General features: G+C 34.6%; 2 protein-coding genes and 1 pseudogene across 2 annotated transcripts; 1 reads left to right on the forward strand and 2 right to left on the reverse strand.

Moving 5' to 3' along the window:
• The first annotated feature begins 6,068 nt into the window (after positions 1-6,068).
• Positions 6,069-9,468, forward strand: LOC120201164 (BUD13 homolog). Its single transcript, XM_039201830.1, has 8 exons — positions 6,069-6,180; positions 6,290-7,220; positions 7,795-7,862; positions 7,952-8,013; positions 8,182-8,285; positions 8,430-8,502; positions 8,574-8,754; positions 9,168-9,468. Exons 2-8 carry the CDS (start codon positions 6,331-6,333, stop codon positions 9,251-9,253), a joined length of 1,464 nt encoding a protein of 487 aa, XP_039057761.1. The 5' UTR covers positions 6,069-6,180; positions 6,290-6,330; the 3' UTR covers positions 9,254-9,468.
• Positions 9,469-10,431: 963 nt separating this feature from the next.
• LOC120201156 (protein FANTASTIC FOUR 2-like) lies at positions 10,432-11,070 on the reverse strand. Its single transcript, XM_039201823.1, has one exon. It carries the CDS (start codon positions 11,068-11,070, stop codon positions 10,432-10,434), a length of 639 nt encoding a protein of 212 aa, XP_039057754.1.
• A 3,908-nt stretch (positions 11,071-14,978) lies between these two features.
• LOC120201165 lies at positions 14,979-18,418 on the reverse strand (annotated as a pseudogene).
• Between the last annotated feature and the right edge of the window lie 456 nt (positions 18,419-18,874).

An 18,874-nucleotide genomic window follows, 5' to 3' on the forward strand; every position in this document is an offset into this window, starting at 1 on the left:
AAATTAAAATAATATAATAACATGAAAGTGGCACTGTCATTTCTGACTTTCCATTTCATATCTCGAAGATTTCTAATTACTAATTAGCTGTTCAAACCAAGCCATTAACCTATATGCTTTCATTAAAAAAAATTGAATATCCTAAATAATAATAATCGCTTAGGGGAGGCTAATGGACTCTATTAACTTCCATCGGAGAGGCTATCTCTGATTTGATTCCCTGTGCACCGGAGATGAATGTTTTTTTTAGTGTGGGACAAGTTTCTATACCAAGACTTGTCAATAAGGGGAATTCAAAGTAATTTCCATGGCAGAATCTCGTCACTTTAGGAAGGTCTTTGAGCAGTAGGAATTCTAGTACACGGAACAATTTCTGGTTCATCATTTCTTCTTTGCCTGATCCTTCCACAAAGATCACACTTTCCAGATTCTCACAATTCTCAATGTTTAGCTTCTTGAGTTGCACGAAACTTTTCACCATGGAGGTCGGAAATAGGCAGTTCAAATTATGACAGCCCTCGATAGTCAAGCATGTTAAATTTCGGGCATAAGACTGTGTGGCCAGAAGCTTGTGGTTCCATGCTCGCTGAATGTTGATCGAAGATAACTCCAAATCCTCCGAGCTCGGGATACCCTGCATGCATTAATATATAGTCTTGAATGCATGAACAAACGTTTGGAAATTCTACATTTGGAAATAAGCTCCAAATGACTAGATTACTGATCTATTTAAAAAACTTCAAAAATAAACATCTACATTTGGAAATTCTTAATACGTCGATCTCCTTGTGTTTGGATGATCGTTTGAGAACTAGATTACTGGAAGTGCGACACGCCACTGAAATATTTAAATGATGGATTATCATCAAGTTTTGAAATAACAAATGTGTCTGAACCCCAAATGACTAAAATAACCTCGAATACTGAGATGACCTAAATACTTTTATGCCTTGGATCAAGTGAATGTCTTTGGATAGACTATGGGAACACATATGAACCTAAATGATGTACTTCCTTTAAAGGTTATAAAGCACAACCCAAGTAGGCAGACATTTTGGATACTATTACTATGTGAAAATGAAATAAATACCAAAGGAATACCTTTTCGTCTCCTCAAGAACTGATCAATGATGATTATGATATTGATCAAATCAATTGGTGCAATCAGTAATAGTAAGTGAATCATAGTGAAGTATCACAGTCCAAATGCTTGAAAGTATAGCAGTATTAGGATCTGTAGTTCAATCAGACTCGGAATACTGATAATTCAATACATACTCTTGAATACCACAAAATCATCACTCTGTCCTTATTGAGTTAAATTACTGAGAATTCTCCAAGAATCAAAATGTCTGAAATACTCTGTTTGTTTGAATAATGGAATCACTCCTGTCATACTTGAAATCTTAAGTAACTCTGATACAAAAGATTATGAATACCTTACTGATCACTAAGTAGCTCTGAAGAATATTTGGATCCTCTAGCGTGTTCCTTATGTGACATGTAAATATTTTACCTGTTTTAAAACGTGATTTTTCGAAATTTCAGATTTACTAATGTTTTGATTTACTTTTAACTAAACTATGGCTACCCAATATGTGTCCTCTGATTACCTGTTTTCACTAGAAAATATAATCGCTCCTGATTTATATATCATGGAATCTACAGGTTACTACTTGAACTGTTTTATTGGGACATTATTTGGATAGGCTAAAGTATGGAGGTTCAGCTCTGATCAAGTTGGTAAATCCTTATAGACCTAAGGTGATCATTGGGTAGGCTCGGAGGCCCCGAGTAACTTTCTTGGGTAGGCTCTTAGGTCCCAAAGCAATCCCTTGGGTAAATCATGGGATTGCATATGGTGTAAAAGAGCAGAGCAATTACGTGATTTATTTCATGGTCACTCTTACGAGATTTTACTGGATCATGATCCTGATATTACTGTTTACTATTAAATGTGATTTCTACTCGATACTGTATGGGTATGATTCTGGAGTATGGAGGTTCATCTCTGATCAAGCTGATAAATCCTTACGGACTTAAGGAGATCATTGGGTAGGCCCATAGGTCCCAAGGTACTCCCTTAGGGTGGATCCTTTGCTGTGTGCATAGGGTAAGTCTTTATGGATGCAGTTATGAGGAACTGCAAACGGTGTTCGGTTGGAGGGTATTATTGTGTTTTTAAAATATGTTTTAAACTACAAACGTTTTTAAAGGATTTATATATGTTACTTTTTTTTGTTGGAACACACTAGACATCCTATTCTGATCTCCAGAACTTGGTTCTCTGAATGTTTCCTCTGGACTGAAATCTTCATGGCTTTTACTCGAAGAAATATCAGTGGAATCTCAGCTCATTATGAAAATCTGTAGACGGCTGAGTCAATAAGGAAAATTTATTGCTTTCCAATTATTTGCATGTCCTTCAGCATCACTTGGTAGTTCTGTATTACTGAGCTTTTCAAAGCTCACTCTTTTACTCTCTATTTTAGGTTAAAAGAATCGATCCAGCGTATCTATCAACTTCAGTATGGGGAGTTCCATTGGCTTGGGTTGAAAAGTACGGTACAAGGGAAAACTTGGGGGCATGTAGATCACATTTGACTTATTTTTTTTATAATGAGTCTGGAATTTGTATGCATTTATAAATTGTTTTATGATTTTACATGTTTTAACAAAAAATTTAAATTTTTCCATATTTTTATTGTGGGTCGCTCCGGTGTCCCTAATGTGACACCTTAGATCGGATCAAGTCACATGCATCGGTCTGTGGGTGTTACATAAATTTTATAAGTTCAAGTTCTCTCCTAACATAAAATTTTGTGTCTGCATGCATGTGTTATACTCCTGCCTATTATATATTCTCTTATTCATGCTTACGTTTATGATGCATATAAAGTATATCGGAGTAGAAATATGCTAATGAGCAAATAAAACTCAATGTTCAAATATTTCCATTCTTATGTTAATAAATTATGTTTGAGTTAGAGAAGAATCGTCTACACATAATTTTCGGCATTATTTCTTATGGTGAAATGTCCGATTACATTAGTGAGCATGTTTATTCAATAGAATCTTACCTTATTTTTTAGAGTTTGTAATTTTATTATACTTTAATATATTTATTTATAATATTTCTATTCGTACATAAAGTTGGAGCATCCAGTCTTTATTTATGGAGAAAAAAAGTTTTTCTTAAGTCGCAGAATTTTTGAAAAGTTATGGGTTGAATGTATTATTATCCAATAGATGATGTACAGTGCTGGAAATTATTGTTTGAGGGTTGAAATTAAAGTTAGAAAGTAAAATTTAGCTATTTTGGAAAGTTGAAAAATTTTAAGTACGAAATGACAAATATTGGAAAAAGTTAGTAACTTAAATGGTAAATATGACATTGTTGAGGTATTGGGCTGGAAATTAAATGCAAAAAATTTATTGGGTTTGAATTGAAGAATTAATGACAAGAGCCCAATATGAATAAAAATGAAAAGTTAAGATGAATTTTAGAAGAATTCGAAAACAATAGAACTTTTGGAGTATTTTTATTAAGTATGAAATGTTAGTAAGAATGCTAACATGTATTTTATATCTGCATATACTTTGTATGGATGTTCATGTAGATTGTGATCGAACTTGTAATACGTTGTCGGTGATCATTGCTTCTAAAGAAGTGATCCCCTTAGGTGAAAGTTTAGGAAACATACCGCGTAAGGGAAAAGAGTCTGTCCTGTTGGCATCCTCCCGGTGAAGTTTGACAAAGAAAGCAGTTGCTTCCGAACGTAGGGTATCATCGTCAACACACCACTCACCATACTGAATTTGGAGAGCCTGAATATGGTTGAGGCGCCTTCTGCTAATCGCTCGGCTGTGGAAGTACTTAGTATTCCGATCATCATAATATATATTCACATCAAGCATTTATCCACAGTCAAAATGACATAATTACATGCCACCATCTTAGGAGTTTTGAAATAAAGAGGATTACATCCGGGACGAAGCCATGATTTTAGTTTAAGGGGACAAAGTATAATTAACAATAGAAAATAGAGAGACAAAATCAAAATTTAAAGACCTAAATAAGTAATTATCCATTAATGAATTATTCAATAATTTGGGTTTCCATATCTTTGGAGGTTCCCAACTTTTAGACTTCAAAATGAATTTTATACTTAATGATATATTTAGCACCAAAAATCATAATAATCAATGATATTTTTAAATTTTGATATTATTTATTTTTATTTTTGATATATTTATTTTTTGAGTATTTTAATATTTTAAATATATTTTTTAATTTGTTAGAAAATAAAACACGTCCTCAATTTTTTTTAAATTAAATTGGTTTTTAAACTAAATAAAAATATAATTTAAGTTTTCTTTCAATTATCTTTCTCCATAAATTGTTACATTAGCATCGTAATAATTAACGTCTGTTAGTCAAAAAAATCAAATAGTGGAAAAAATAATTTCAACAATCATATTACTTTTTCAATAAAAGTTTGAGGGCCTCGTATACAATTAAACCTAAATTTTGTTCATAATGCTTTTATCACAATCTAATTATATATTAGAAAATGTTCTCCTGAAGTTCCTTTTCGAAATTCCGACCGCCAAACAAGCCTGAGCTCGCCACCGCTCTGTTCCAGCCTCGTCTTTCTATTCCTCCTATTTTATCCGCCTCCTCTCCCTCCTCCTCCAGTCGCCGGTCCAACCCCGCTTCTGCCTTCAAGTTTCCGACAGACCAGGATATTAAATAAGGTAAAATTTCAAAACCCTAAACTTAACTTGAACATTGATTCCTACTTGATTCATGAGAGAGATTTAAGTTACGTGCTCTATGCCTCTACATCATTCTGTTATATTTTTTGTTTATTTTAAATTACTCTGCTATTTGCGGCAGCCATCCGCTGCTATTGATGCGAAATTTGTTAACACCGATATTGAGGTCTTTTCCTGTGGCGGACGGTGCGGCTTCTGCAAAATAGCGGCATTGCCACTGCTACGCACTGCTATTTGAACCCTAACTTAAGTTGGACACTGATTTCTGCTTAATTGATGAGAGAGATTTTGAGTTATCTGCTCTCCGCCCCTGCAGAATGGAAATCAGGAAATTCCGTTCTTTTTAGCAATATGGATATGTGAATCAGTAGTTATATTACAATTGATGATGATGATGTGTGACGTTTCAGGCTGTCGGGAGTCACAGGACAGAGCATGGAACCCTATCATTTGGAAAAGGGAAGCACTACCCTTTTGTGCAGCCTCTCCCGTCTTGTGCGCACACATGCACGCTATAGTATAAGTTGGTTTTTTCAGTAATTGAAACGATCTATATGATCAAAATGATAGGGTCCAGTGTTTGTTTTGTCCTTAAATTACTGTCAGACAACCATCACATGATTTGGCTTTCCTCAATAGAAGGTTTCTCTATTACAAGTGTTACTTTTATCCAGTATACCTACAGGTTTGAATTGTCTGTATCTGTTTCTTTCATTGACAGTTGATCCTAAAATGGCTTCATTTGATCTACTTACTAGTGCTATTAGTTCTGCCAATTTAAAAACTTCTTTTTATTGATTGTTGTGGCTCTTCAGCTTGTTGGACTAAGCTTTAAGCACACAGGTTGCTAGGAGGTCTAGTGAACCTGTAGATTTGAAAGTCTAGATATCATGTCGGTAATTTTCTCTTCCTTCTATTATTCATCTAACTCTAGGCATCAACATGGTTAAGTTGTTAGGTCATTTAGAAGATTGATGGAAACAAGGTGATAGTTATAGAATTATGGGGTCAGTTACTGTTTGAAATTGTGTTATTCGTAGTTTTGTAACAAAATATGCTTAGCCCTCTAAGACTTTTTCTTCACGTAAAATTATTCAATTGTTGAGGTGCACATGGCAGGAATCCAAAGGCTCAAAGTAGTGAAAGATTACAGAATTTGCGTTTTGCTCGCAGTATTTGAAACCCTAATAATCTTATTGAATTTGTGTAGTGAAGGCAACTTCAAGCTTGAAGGAATATCTAAAAAGATACGAGACCAAAAATGAAGAGAGGATCAGAAGAAGAAAAGGAAGAAAAAGAAGAAAACCAAACTCGAATCCTCAGGCGTGTTGGTTGTTGATCAAGATCCGGTCTGGCAAAAACCTGTTAAGGCTGAAGACGATGATGGCAATGATTCACCTGGTTGGTTCAATTTTTTTCCTCTTCTTTTTATATTGTAATTATTATTTATTTTCAGTTTAATGAATTTATAGTTGATAGTTATTGATTATGAACTTTGTTATTTTCCTAGATGAGACACCCGTAGTAGATGAAGATATCGAAGTGAAAAGAATGAAAAAGCTAGAGCAGATTAGGTTGAGGAGGGGATACAATACTATTGCTGAAGACGGTAGTGGATGGGTCTCGCTATCTCCTAAACGTGCTAACGCAGTGGATCCTAATTCTGATAGTTCCCCTCGTAGGCAGCGGACACGAAATGACACACCTTCTCCAGAACCTGGGTTGAGGCATTCAAACTCTGAAATAGAAGTTAAGGATTTGTCACCAACACGGAGAAGTAGGGATGATTTATCACCTTCTTGTAGGAGGGCAACTAGGACTGATTTACCAGAACCTCGAGTCAAGGCATCTAGAGATGATACTGATTTATGTCCTCTGCGAAAATGGAGGGTTCAGAATGAAACACCATCACCTGAACCTTTAGTAAACAGTGCAGATGGTACTGATTTATCTCCTCCACGGAAACGGAGGGTTCGGAATGATACACAATCACCAGAACCTTTAGTAAACAGAGCAGATGTTAATGATTTATCTCCTCCATGGAAACGGAGGGCTCGGAATGGTACACCTTCACCAAAACCTTTAGTAAACAGAGCAGATGCTGATTTATCACCACCTCGGAAACGGAGGGTGAGAAATGATACACCTTCACCGAAACGGAGGTTGAAGCCTTTGAGAGAAGGTACTGATAGTGATATGTCACCGCCACGGCAAAGGTCAAGACGTCAACATACACAATCACCGGAGCCTGATATGCCACCTCCTAGACAATCTCGTCGTCAAACATCTGAGTTAGTTCATGATTCAGATCTTTCCCCTCCAAGGAAAAGTAGGGAATCAACCGGTCCTGCTTCTTTGAAACAAAAACCAAAAACTGGTTTAATTTCTGGCAGTGAGATCGGAGAACAAATTTCCAAAACAAAGAAGGATGATTGGTTAAGGTACCTATTCTGTTTGGCCATCTAGATATAGTTCATCTTTTAGAAAATGGCTCTGTTAGCTTTTTGCATTTTTCATCCTTGCAATGTTATATAAATAGGATAAAATAGGTACTCAGCAATAGATGAGTAGTTTTGAGTTCAATGTAGGCTTCAGTCAATAATGTTTTTAGACCAACATCAGAAGCTGCTTTTTCTTTGGTTGAAACAATTTTTACATGTGGCTGCCGTTATGTAGTGATCTGCTGTAGGGACACTTGGCTTTTTCCATGAGGACATTGGTAAAATACATCTGTTGATGAAATGAGAGAGTTAAAGTATTCTCCTGTATTTTTCTTTTGCTTTGGATGATAGCATGAAGCAGTGCTTTTAGTTTGACTGCATATATCTGATTACAAATTTGAAAACATTTAAAACCAACTTTATGTAATTTCCAATTTGATTCTATCATGTGTGCTTGCATACTTGAGTTCTGTTTTCTAGTGGAGGGAAGCCCTTGGGTTTTATTTATTTTTTTCGGTTTTAGTTGGTTTGGCTTATGCGCTTCATTTAATTTCTTTGGTCTATTTTGTGTCAGGTTTAAGGATATGGATCCATCTGTGAGCGGACGAGGTGCTGAACCTGTATTTCGTGATAAGATAAAAGGTGAATGACAAGTCATTATTAAGTAATATCTAGTTGAAAACTTATGTACATTTGCATCCGGCTCACACATACCTCGTGAATCCCCGTAGGAGAACGCATGTCAAAAGAAGAGTACCTCAAGTCAAAACGAAAAGGAGAAGATAAGCCCAAGGTACACGGAAAAGTTACCTGTAGAGTTCAGAATTGCCTCATTTTTCCTTCTCAGTTATGATCATTGTAGCCAATTCTGGTGCGGTGTTCATGGTCAATGTGAACTTTATTGTTTACTTTGTTCTTAGTGAGCAAGAATTAATGGTTTGCTTTTAATGTTCTTTATCAGGAGAAAGAGTTGGAATGGGGCAAAGGCTTGGCCCAGAAACGGGAAGCCGAGGCTAGGTTGCAAGAATTAGAACTCGAGAAGAATAAACCATTTGCTCAAACCAGGTAAGATAACAAATTATAAACAATGTCGAGTTGTAATTCTTGTATTTGTTACTTCATTGTATCATCCTAGGCGATTCAGATTATTTTTCCTCTCCTATATTGGTGCATGTTGCAATTTTCATATTTTACGGCTTCAACTTGCAGGGATGACCCAGAGCTTTTCAATATGTTGAAGGATAGACTAAGATGGGGTGATCCTGTGGCGCATTTGGTCAAGGTAATTAACTGCTTTGATGCTAACAAGAATTTGGGTAGTTTAGTACTAAGCGTGTTTATGAAATAATGTAGAAAAAGCAACCTGAGCCAGTTCTTAAAGACCTAGGGGATACTGAGAAGATGAAGGAATCGGGGTTTATAGTTCCTCAAGATATTCCTCCACATAGTTGGATAGTAAGAAAATTAGATGCCATACCAAATCAATATGGTATAAGACCAGGAAGACATTGGGACGGAGTTGATCATAGTAATGGTAAAGTCATTTTTGTTATTGGTTCACAAAGTGTTTCATCATTATTTAAGTTTTAGGGGTTGTTTGTTTGCCTCTTAATGGAATCATTCAACGTTTGTTTCGCACCTCTGAATGATTCAGTGCTGACTGATTCAACAAAACAGTGATGAATGATTCAACAAAACATTACTGAATGATTTAGCACAGAAATACATTCTAAATGATTCAAAGCCATTATCAAACAACATGTCACATTCAGAGCTAATTCATACAGAGTCTCTGAATCATTCAACATTTGAATCATTCAGCATTTGAATCATTCAACATTTGAATTATTCAGCATTTGAATCATTCAACGCTTAATCATTCTGAAGTAAACAAACAGTCCCTTAGTTTGAAAAATGCTAATCGACTACTGCTGGGCATCTATGTAGGTTTTGAGAAGAAAATGTTCACCAAATTGAACGAGAAACGGGTAACGGAAAGGGAAGCATACCTCTGGTCCGTGTCGGACATGTAATCCGAGGCATCGATATTAGCTCTCTGGTTCGTGTCAGGTTCATAATTGCCTCATTTCTTTCGATTATGATTATTGACTCTTGGGTCTTGACCTTGGGTATCATCATCTCAAATTAGTTTTCATATACTTTTAAATGCCAATTTTATAGGTTTCTTGCTTCCATGAGCTATGATTTTGGCATCTATATTATTTGGTTCTGTTTTAATGTCTATCCAGAAAGAGTCACTATCAGTTTCTTTATCTTTTTTCATAAATTGACTGATTATTTAATAGGATCAATTTATAAAAGTTCTTTCCATCGTTTCCTGAAACTATGCCTAGGTATGGCAATTTTACCCGAGGCGATTGGATATTTTTTTAATTTATTTATTTTGAAAATTTGAGTTTGAGTTGGGTCAAGTTAGGTTTTTCTAAGATCAGATTGGGGTTTAGGTTTAGGATAAAAAATCCAATCCAACCTGACAAAATATTATAATTTTCTATTATATTTAGGGATAATTATAGTAATATCGATCAAGTTGGGTTTTACATAATAAAAATGAACTTTATATATATATATATATATATATATATATTTAGGTCAGGAGTGTGGGTTTTAGTTTAAAAAGTTGGGTTAGGTGGAGTTCTCTTACACCCGAATTGGATTGGATTTGAGTGGAGGGTTTCAAATTTTAACTCAGATTTAAGTAAGTCAAAATTCGACCTGGTCCATTGCAATCTCCTAGTGTGCCCAAATCTTATGTCTCCCAAAAAAAGAGGAAATTATTGTAACTTCTATTCCGAATCTTCTGTGTAATACAACAACAATAGCCTTATTTTACTATATATGTACACATAAAATTGTACCCGTGATTACACTGGAGTAAACTTTCACAACCTAAATTCTACTAATTTAGGCAAAAAGATAATAACAAAATTGTTGGGTTTTTTTGGTATTCAACATCTTTATTGGAAAATCAAAGATAAATCTCCAGAATTTTTTTAAAAATCTTTTTTTTACAGTGTTGACGTTTGGAGATTCCCCATCTTTAACCTCCAAAATTAGCATATACACATCATACTTATCATGTCTCAGACGAAGACATCCATCTTCTCCCAAAACAAAACACAGACCATTAGTCGAGCTCGTCTTTTTTTCCTTTATTTTCACCGTCCTACATTTGCTAATTTATTAGTATTCACCTTATTGACACACTTGGCTGCCTCCACACATGCATGCTATGATGTCCATTGATTCCATGATGTCGATGATAATCTACCATCTCATGAAATCTACTGGGACCTCCACCTTCCACTCTAATAGTCCACAATTCTTCAACTTTTATCCCCCCTGCTTTTTCTTCTTCTTCATGCAAGTCATGTACTTGTCCTTCATGTTCTCTCTCTTCATCTTCCTCTTCCTCATTGAATTTACAGCAAGCATCGCTACTAACAAGATGCAATCTCAATCGTCCATTTTCCCTAACAGCACATAAAATCTCTGGTCTATGTATCTTAACCTCGGTTAACTCCAACCTCCCATTTGCCCTTACAGGCTTTAGGTAAAAACAAGGCTTACCGTTTTGGTTCAATGAAGAAAGTGGTGGTGGAAACTTCTTATTCCTTTTATCCTCCAATCTCTTCTCTTCAACCCTCTTCTTATCCCTCCATCTACCCCTAATCTCCTCTTCACAAAACCCATTATATTCACCACCACGACCATCATCATCATCGATCTGTCTTTCGTTACAACTCTCAAACCCTAAACTCTCAGTGCATAAGTCCATATCATCCATAAATCTTATTACACCAGGGTCTTTCTTTGACGATGAAGACATAGGGTTAGTATTGAGCAATGGTAATGAGGAGGACTCGAAAATATTGGGATTGTTTTCAGTGCTAAAAATCAACCCTAAACCACATTTGGAATGAGGGTGAGAAGGCTTGTTTTGTAACCCTAAAAAGGAGTGAACAGTTTTCTTACCAAAGCAGTACTTGTTCAACATGGATTGTGCATAGTGATAGAGGTAAGAGTAAGGCATTATGAGTCTCAATGCCAAGAGGAAGACGGCTAAATAGATAAGACAAAAAAAGTGAGAGAAACAAAGGGTCATAGGAAAAGTTTTAAGGAAAAGTTGGGATTTGGTTGTTGTTGTTGATATGATTGATTTGATAAAGAAGAATAATGGAAAGTGAAGAAGGGGGAGGAGAGGGTATTAATAAAAAAAATTTACATGTTGAAGCCAAAGATAGGGGAAAGAGAATAAACAAAAGAAAAGGAAAGGAGGCGTGAGCGCTACTGCAAGAGCAAACGGTGCCGGATAGTTATTTGATCTTTAAGTGGTAATTAAATAGATGATTTTATAATAATATATGTTGATAAGATAAATTGTCTCGTTGATTGTTGGTGCCTTTCTTTTCTAATTAGGGTGAAGAGTTACGTCGTCGATTGATATTTTTCTGTATGAGAGAATGGTCATAAAAAAGGAGGATACTGAGTCTAGATTAATGAAGGTGTTGCGTCCTTATTAATGAAGGTGTTTACACCTTAATCTTGACTGAGAATATTTATATATGCTTTTAGCAAGGTAACTATGTTTATTTATTAGTTAAAAGATTGATTAAAGCATTAATTTGGAGATCATAAGAGATGACAGTTTCTAAAATTTATTCTTCAAAAAATATAATAATATACTCGGAGGGATATACTGCAATATTCCAAGAGATTATGATGGATGTATAAGAAGAATGATTTTTTTCATCTGTCCTTATATTTATAAAGACAAAATGTGCATGATTGTTTATATGAAAACAAAATGAGATAATTGAATTTAGTAAGCAGAAGCAACAAATCGGTGCAGGTTGAGGAAATGGAAGATGAAGACAATGATCTCATCTAATGTTTTACTAAAACGAACCACGTGTGCTGCAAGATTCTTGTCCTAGAGTGTTTGTGCTCATCCTCTGACACACAAAAAAGATCTTCTGATACTTTGTATGTTCTCTATGTGCCACCAAAGATTTGTACAATTTTAGTTTTAAACCAATCTCAAAAGCTACGTGGACCGCCCTTTCTCATATTATATATGATACATATCCAAAAAGCAAGGAAAAACCGTTCAACTGATAATGACATTTTCAAGTGTATATGTAGGGGAAATTGAGCCAGTTGGAAAATGTGGATTTTGCAGGCTAAAGTCTTCGAAGTAGGGCCAGGTTAAATGGATCTTTGCTTGGATTTTTCTTTTGGGATTTTGTGCAAAAATAGGACAGAAATTATTACATAATTATGTGGTCTAGTTGTTAAGTTATATATATAAATATGTGTGTGTATCTGGTTTTGCCAATATCACTTTGAAGTTTAAACCAAAAGCTTAAGCAAAAAATATCTATTTAGTCTGTAATATTGATACTGCCTTGTGCATTCTTATCAGCCAAGCATTGAAAGATTCTATAAGATTAACAAGAATATATAGTAGAAGTTATTTGATGCATACTTGGTTTAGAATTTATACTCTACAGGTTTATCTATCATATTTGAATTATCTCTATTGATGGAAATAAATGAGTTACGATAAATATAGACAATTTATCTCTCTTGATTTGGACAGAGAATCGCAGTCAGCGATCAAATTATCACTAGCCGGTATCAAAATATTATTTTCCATGAGGATGTAGGAAAAAGATGAATGAGTGTGAGGTGGCTCCATCTGTTCTCTTAGCTTTGGTTCAGAGGCATTATAGTAACTCTTAGTGCGTGTGTCATGCATGAAATTATTATAGTTATTCAATCAACTAATAATAGATTTACTTTGATAGATCACGCGTGCCTGTCAGAGGTCATGTCGAAACATCGTTGCTTCGTGATAGTGAGACTTCGGAGGATCTCTCTCCGAAGATGTTCTCACGAGACCTTGATTGTGGAAGGATTCTCCGGGGACATCGAGACACGAAGATAATATGCGAAGGACAGGTATAGGAACATTAAACTTTAATTCAAAATTTATATACTCTAAACTTTAAATTTAAATCTTAAACCGTTAAATTTATAACTCTAAACTTCTAACCTTGAAGAACACAGATGACATCAATACAATCCACATGTATATTTTTCTGATCACCAATTAATTATATAATAACCCATTTTTTAATATACTAACGATATTTGTTTTATAAAATTAAAACCATATCTTATATTTTGATGTATATTTAAAATTTTATAAATAACTAAATAAAATATTTATTATTATTTTAATTTTATTTATATAGAAATTATTGATAATATATCTAATAATCATTCTTTAATTAATATATACGTAAATATCATGTTGTCAGTCAGTCCTTTTCATGCACGGCTGCCGAATGAGTGGAGCACACTGATATAGTGTATGGTAAGATAAGTTCTAAATAAGGATAAATCATTAAAATGGTTACTTTCGTTTTATTTTTTTTTCATTTTTTATTATAAATTTTAAAATATATTATTTTAATTATTTATAATATAATTTTAGTGTATGGAAAGATAAGTTCTAAGATAAGTAATTTTCATTTTTTTTATTTTTTTTCACTTATTAATTATACAATGATAGACTGCTTTGTTACACATTCTGATTATATCGGCAAATGACCATTTACAAAAGAGGGGATCTGACAATACGTGTCCATCGATAAATCAATCAGAAAATAAATAACGTAAGGATTTTTGTGAAAGCACTAACAGGACCACAGAAATATAAGAAAAACTTACCAAAAACGATAAAGAATGTGCCACAAGATCAGAGAAAAAGCGTGCAACGAGAGCAGAGAAAAGTGTGTCACAAGATCATAGATTCTTATTTAAAAATGAAAAAAGTTAAGAAAAAAACCATAATATGAAAAAGAACAAGGAAAATAATAATCACCGACAGTCGGCAATCAATATTAAGATTGATGTTGTCTTTGACTAAACAAAAAATAAAGGAAGAGAAAAAGACGACACAAGAATATTAAAAGAGAAAATTAGGTTAAAGAAGACGGCTCGATATAAATGAATCTTAAGTCATTTAGAAAAAAAATATTTTTTTATCTAATCTATTGAACCTCATTGACAAGTTCATTTCTTGTTTTTATATATAATGTATTTTTCATGCACGTTGAAGATAAAGTTTTAACTTTACGATGCCTATTGACTTCATTTCATAGCCATAAATAATGAATTTATTATGGAATATTTCTCCCTTCTATTCATAGTATACAGTCGAGACGGAATCAAACAATTTAATTTATGATGTCATAATTTAAAGTGAATAAAAATAAATTATGGATATCGATTTATTTGAAGGGCGTTAATTTTATTTTTAATTTTTTTTAAAAGAATATTAAAAAATAAGTGAATTTTACATATTTTCAGTATTTTTTGTGATAAATATATCAATAATTTAATCAGTAAATATCATGTTCTATTCACATAGATTATGCATATTAAATTTTAAGTAAAATAAAAATATCTAATATTTAATTTATATTAAGAATTCTATCATTAATACATATTAATGAAAACAGTAAATTGAATTAATGTGACAAATATATAGATTGATTCAAAAAATTACATATTAGTACAACTATATATATATAGTCGGGATCCACTTAGACATTGTGAAACTAATCGAGTGAAAATAGATGACTGAGATTAAATACTATATATATATATATATATATATGAGTTTCGATCATATCCCTATATATATATATTCCCTAGGTTTCACAAGGAACACAGAGACAAGCTATTTGCATGGTCCTGCAATAAACTCAGTGGATTGAGATACTAAGAAGAATTGGATCCAATAAACAGGTGGAAACCTATGTACCAGACCATGGGATTGGCAACTTTGAATTCATGAACTCAAATATGGCACTGAAGTTAGGACTTTGAATCGCTCGGTAACTGTTTGATTGATTGTTCATGCACCATCTACTCATCCTATGAAACCGGATTTAAGGACGCTTGTATTTCTTCGAGCGTCCGTCCCCTGGTCTCCGGCACCAGCTTCGCCACGAACAGAACAGTCGAGCCACACACGGTAGCAAAAATGAAGAATGTTGCTGGAAGATGGTGTAACATGGGAAAGAAATGTCAAGATTTTGTACCTAAAATGATCATGTTGACAACATCAGATGCAATGAATCTCTCACCTGTTGAGCTCCATTTCATGAGGAAGTTAAATGCAAATGAAATAATCCAAGAGCCTAACCAGCTAACCAATGTCACAAGGCTCCCGGCTGAACCTTTCTTGTTTATGGGGAATATCTGAAATACTAACCTTCTTTTTTCAGTTCACATAACACTGAAGGCTGCAAATTAATCTAGATCAGGGTTAACTTACCTCGGACATTATAACCCAAGGTATTCCTCCCATGCCTAACGAGAACGATCCTGTGTACACCTACATCGAGTCTAACGTATCAACACGAAGACGATTCTGTTCATGAAAGCTACTGCCTAAAACATTGATTCATTGGATTTACCAGAACACCAACAAGTGATAAAACAGGAGTGGCTTCCTTCCATTGTTGAAGGTCCTGTATGCGGTCGAGCTTAATGTTTACAGGAAAAGAATATAGAACATGAAAAGCATTTTGAATTCGAGACCGATAAATCTCGTCGTACCTGCAAGAAAAATGATAATCCGACGAGGAAGCAACCCAAGCATGTTCCAGCTGCAGATACCTGTAGATATAAGTAGATTTTAGCAGGGACATTTCCACGATGTAACATACATAGAAGATAAATTTCAAGGATTTTGTACAAGTAAAAGCGGTCTTCGACCGGATTTATCAAGCAATACTACTCCCAAAGCTGTCATAGGAACCTGCAGAAGATTATTCCAGTCATTAAGAAAGGCATATTAATCAAAATGATATGAACTCTGATGATGGTGCAAGTCATCATGATGAGCTGACCTGAACAACAGCCATTGCTATCATTCCGACGCTACCGGAAAATCCTGTCGCAAAGAATTTAAGATAAAAAGATTATCCAGTTTGAACTTCCTATACAGTTCTTCTATTGTTTCATAAACATAAAAAAGTTCTTAACATACTAGCATAAAATGCAATGCCATTGACTCCTCCGAATTGTTGCAGAACCATTAGGCCAACTCCAACCTTAACCAGTTTAGTTATACATTAAAAGAACAACTCATAGCAAAGGTCAATTATATGCATAGGATTAACGAATTCGTACGGTGAGCGACCAAGCATATTCCTTCTGGAACAAGTCAAACACGCTAGATTTCGAATGCTGTTGAAGTTGTTCTGTATAATCCTGCAAAACAAAATACAATAAAAAGTATAAACCTTTATTATTCTGGCACATGCCGTACAAATCCAAGGGACAGAAACCGAAGCTTGCTTGCACCCCAAGCTAATAACCTACTTTAATCTCATTTGCTTCATCAGAAATATCAGCATTGTTTCCCCTTAGGAACTGCAGGGAAGCTTCACACTCTATCCATATACCTATCTTTGCCTGCAAAGATTTGCGTTCACTAATTCAATGCATTTATCGATGCTTGAATTTCCTTTGAGGCATAATTTCGGAAGAAATCTGATTATTTAGTAGCATGAACCACATGTTTATGAATTTTTGTATAAACTACTGCCTTAAAGTTACCTGCCATCTAGGCGACTCGGGGATGAAGAATAGACCCAAAAGCTGCATAAGGCATGGTATAGTTCCTGAAATCATGTCATATAGGGGAGAAACTGTTAGAGAATCCTTTGAAGTTCAATGTAGCACCATAAAATCCGACACTTACCGATTAGAGCCAAAGTCCGCCATGTGGCAAAAGCGCCTATGAGGTAAGTTAACGACACACCACAACAGATCATCAGCTGCAGAATTGATGGTCACCAGGAACATAAGCAAAACAATATTTTGAACTCCATCAATGGTGCTTAGCATTTACCTGATGGACTGATGTAAATCCCCCTCGAATATCCTTCGGTGTAACTTCAGCAATATACACTGGAACCTATAGAGGATAAGATTAGATAGTTTTTCTTCAAACATATGAATTGTTAGTTGAGTACGACCGCAATATGTTCATAGCTTACCACATAGGAAAGGAGTCCCATCCCACATCCTACCAGCAGTTATCCAAAGTCGAGCCAAAATGCAGCCTTTTCACATGCAGTTCATATGAATTGAAGCCATATAAGGTACTAGAATGTTGTTTTTTCTTAGAAGAATGAAGGCAAGAGTGTAATCAAGTTAAGCAGGAAAACACCTTGGAGAATAGTATACCAAGCCATCCTACAATGCAGAATATCTCCGCAAAACCCATCGTCTGCATCAAACGTCAATCAACGGTGAAGAAAGTCCAAGACATGAAAAGCTGTTTTGAATTAAAATCTTACACATTTTCGACCAATGTAATCTGCTATTCTCCCACTCATTACTGCACCTATCATTGCTCCAATCGTCAATATCGAACCGAAAAGAGAATACTGCAATGATCAAAGCAGGAAAAATGCTGAAACTGATATATGTTATCCAGTTTCATTCTAAAGAATATGAATACCATGCTAGATATGCCAGCTTTTGAGCATTTCATGCCATGGATACAATTTTACCTAACATTACCCTGCAGCTCAGTAACAAAGTTGGTATAAAGGCATTTGAAATAAAATTTTAAGGTAAAAAATATTGTACAAACACTTTACCTCAGCCACAGAGAGGCCCAAATCAGTTATGATTCCAGTCTGAGCAGGTGATGAATATCCAATCTGGTAAATCAATCATATTGGTTCATCTTTTGTGTGACAAATGACACGGTATTGTTACCATCAGGCGAATCAGAATAGAGAAGGGGAACCCCTTTAGTTTGCAGATTAAGATCATAAGTAAAACTAATCATTTCATTATTGAAATTTGAAAATAACATACTTACAGCAGTCCCAAAAACATAAGATCCACAAACGGCAACAAAGGTGCTAAGAACAACCATAGTTGTTGCAGAAGTAGTAGTTCTAATCCCACCTTGTTCTTCACCAGAACTTCCATGTCCACCTCCATCCCCAGGATTCTCTTTAACTATCAAAGAACTTGAAAGTTCACCATCTTCGAATTTTTCTCTATTCATCTCTCAAAAGTTCAAGCGAGAGCACTGTAGCCAATAATTAAACAACAGAGGAAAGCAGTGAGATTGAAGAACAAAAGGACAAGAAATTAATCTTTCAGTTGGAAGAAATGGTAAGAGTTATCCTTTGGGTCTGAGGGGTCCCCACATGAAATTTGATATTTGTTGGAATGTTTGAATATTTCATACATCTTCACACATTCACACATGCAGCTGTTTGTATTAATATGGGAAATACAAATGAACTCAACTTCCAATTAGTTTTTTTTTTTTTGGATTTGAATGTCTCAATATCATACAAGTGTGCAGTTTTCAATTTAATCCAAAATTTACCTTGAAGTTTGCAAAATTTCCACTTTAATCCCAAATTCAAGGTTTTAACACACAGTTTCCTTCGTCGAGAAACTTCAGATCTTTGCAATTATCCAAAGATTGTGGTAGTGACACTTTTTCATCAAATGTAATGGAATATATAATACACATACGCTACAAAAAAAAATTCATAACCAACCAGATAGGATTT

This window comes from Hibiscus syriacus, unplaced genomic scaffold (assembly GCF_006381635.1).
Source record: "Hibiscus syriacus cultivar Baekdansim isolate YM2019G1 unplaced genomic scaffold, ASM638163v2 tig00007041_pilon, whole genome shotgun sequence".
Taxonomy (NCBI): domain Eukaryota; kingdom Viridiplantae; phylum Streptophyta; class Magnoliopsida; order Malvales; family Malvaceae; genus Hibiscus; species Hibiscus syriacus.

What these genes read in the sequence shown, in the direction of transcription:
- LOC120201164 (XM_039201830.1), top strand. Translation starts at nt 6,331, where the DNA reads ATGAAAAAGCTAGAGCAGATTAGGTTGAGGAGGGGATACAATACTATT. An exon ending in AAGGAGAAGATAAGCCCAAG is followed by an intron (nt 8,014 to 8,181) that starts GTACACGGAAAA and finishes GTTCTTTATCAG; the next exon opens with GAGAAAGAGTTGGAATGGGG. An exon ending in CGGAGTTGATCATAGTAATG is followed by an intron (nt 8,755 to 9,167) that starts GTAAAGTCATTT and finishes GCATCTATGTAG; the next exon opens with GTTTTGAGAAGAAAATGTTC.
- LOC120201156 (XM_039201823.1), bottom strand. Translation starts at nt 11,070, where the DNA reads ATGTCTTCATCGTCAAAGAAAGACCCTGGTGTAATAAGATTTATGGAT.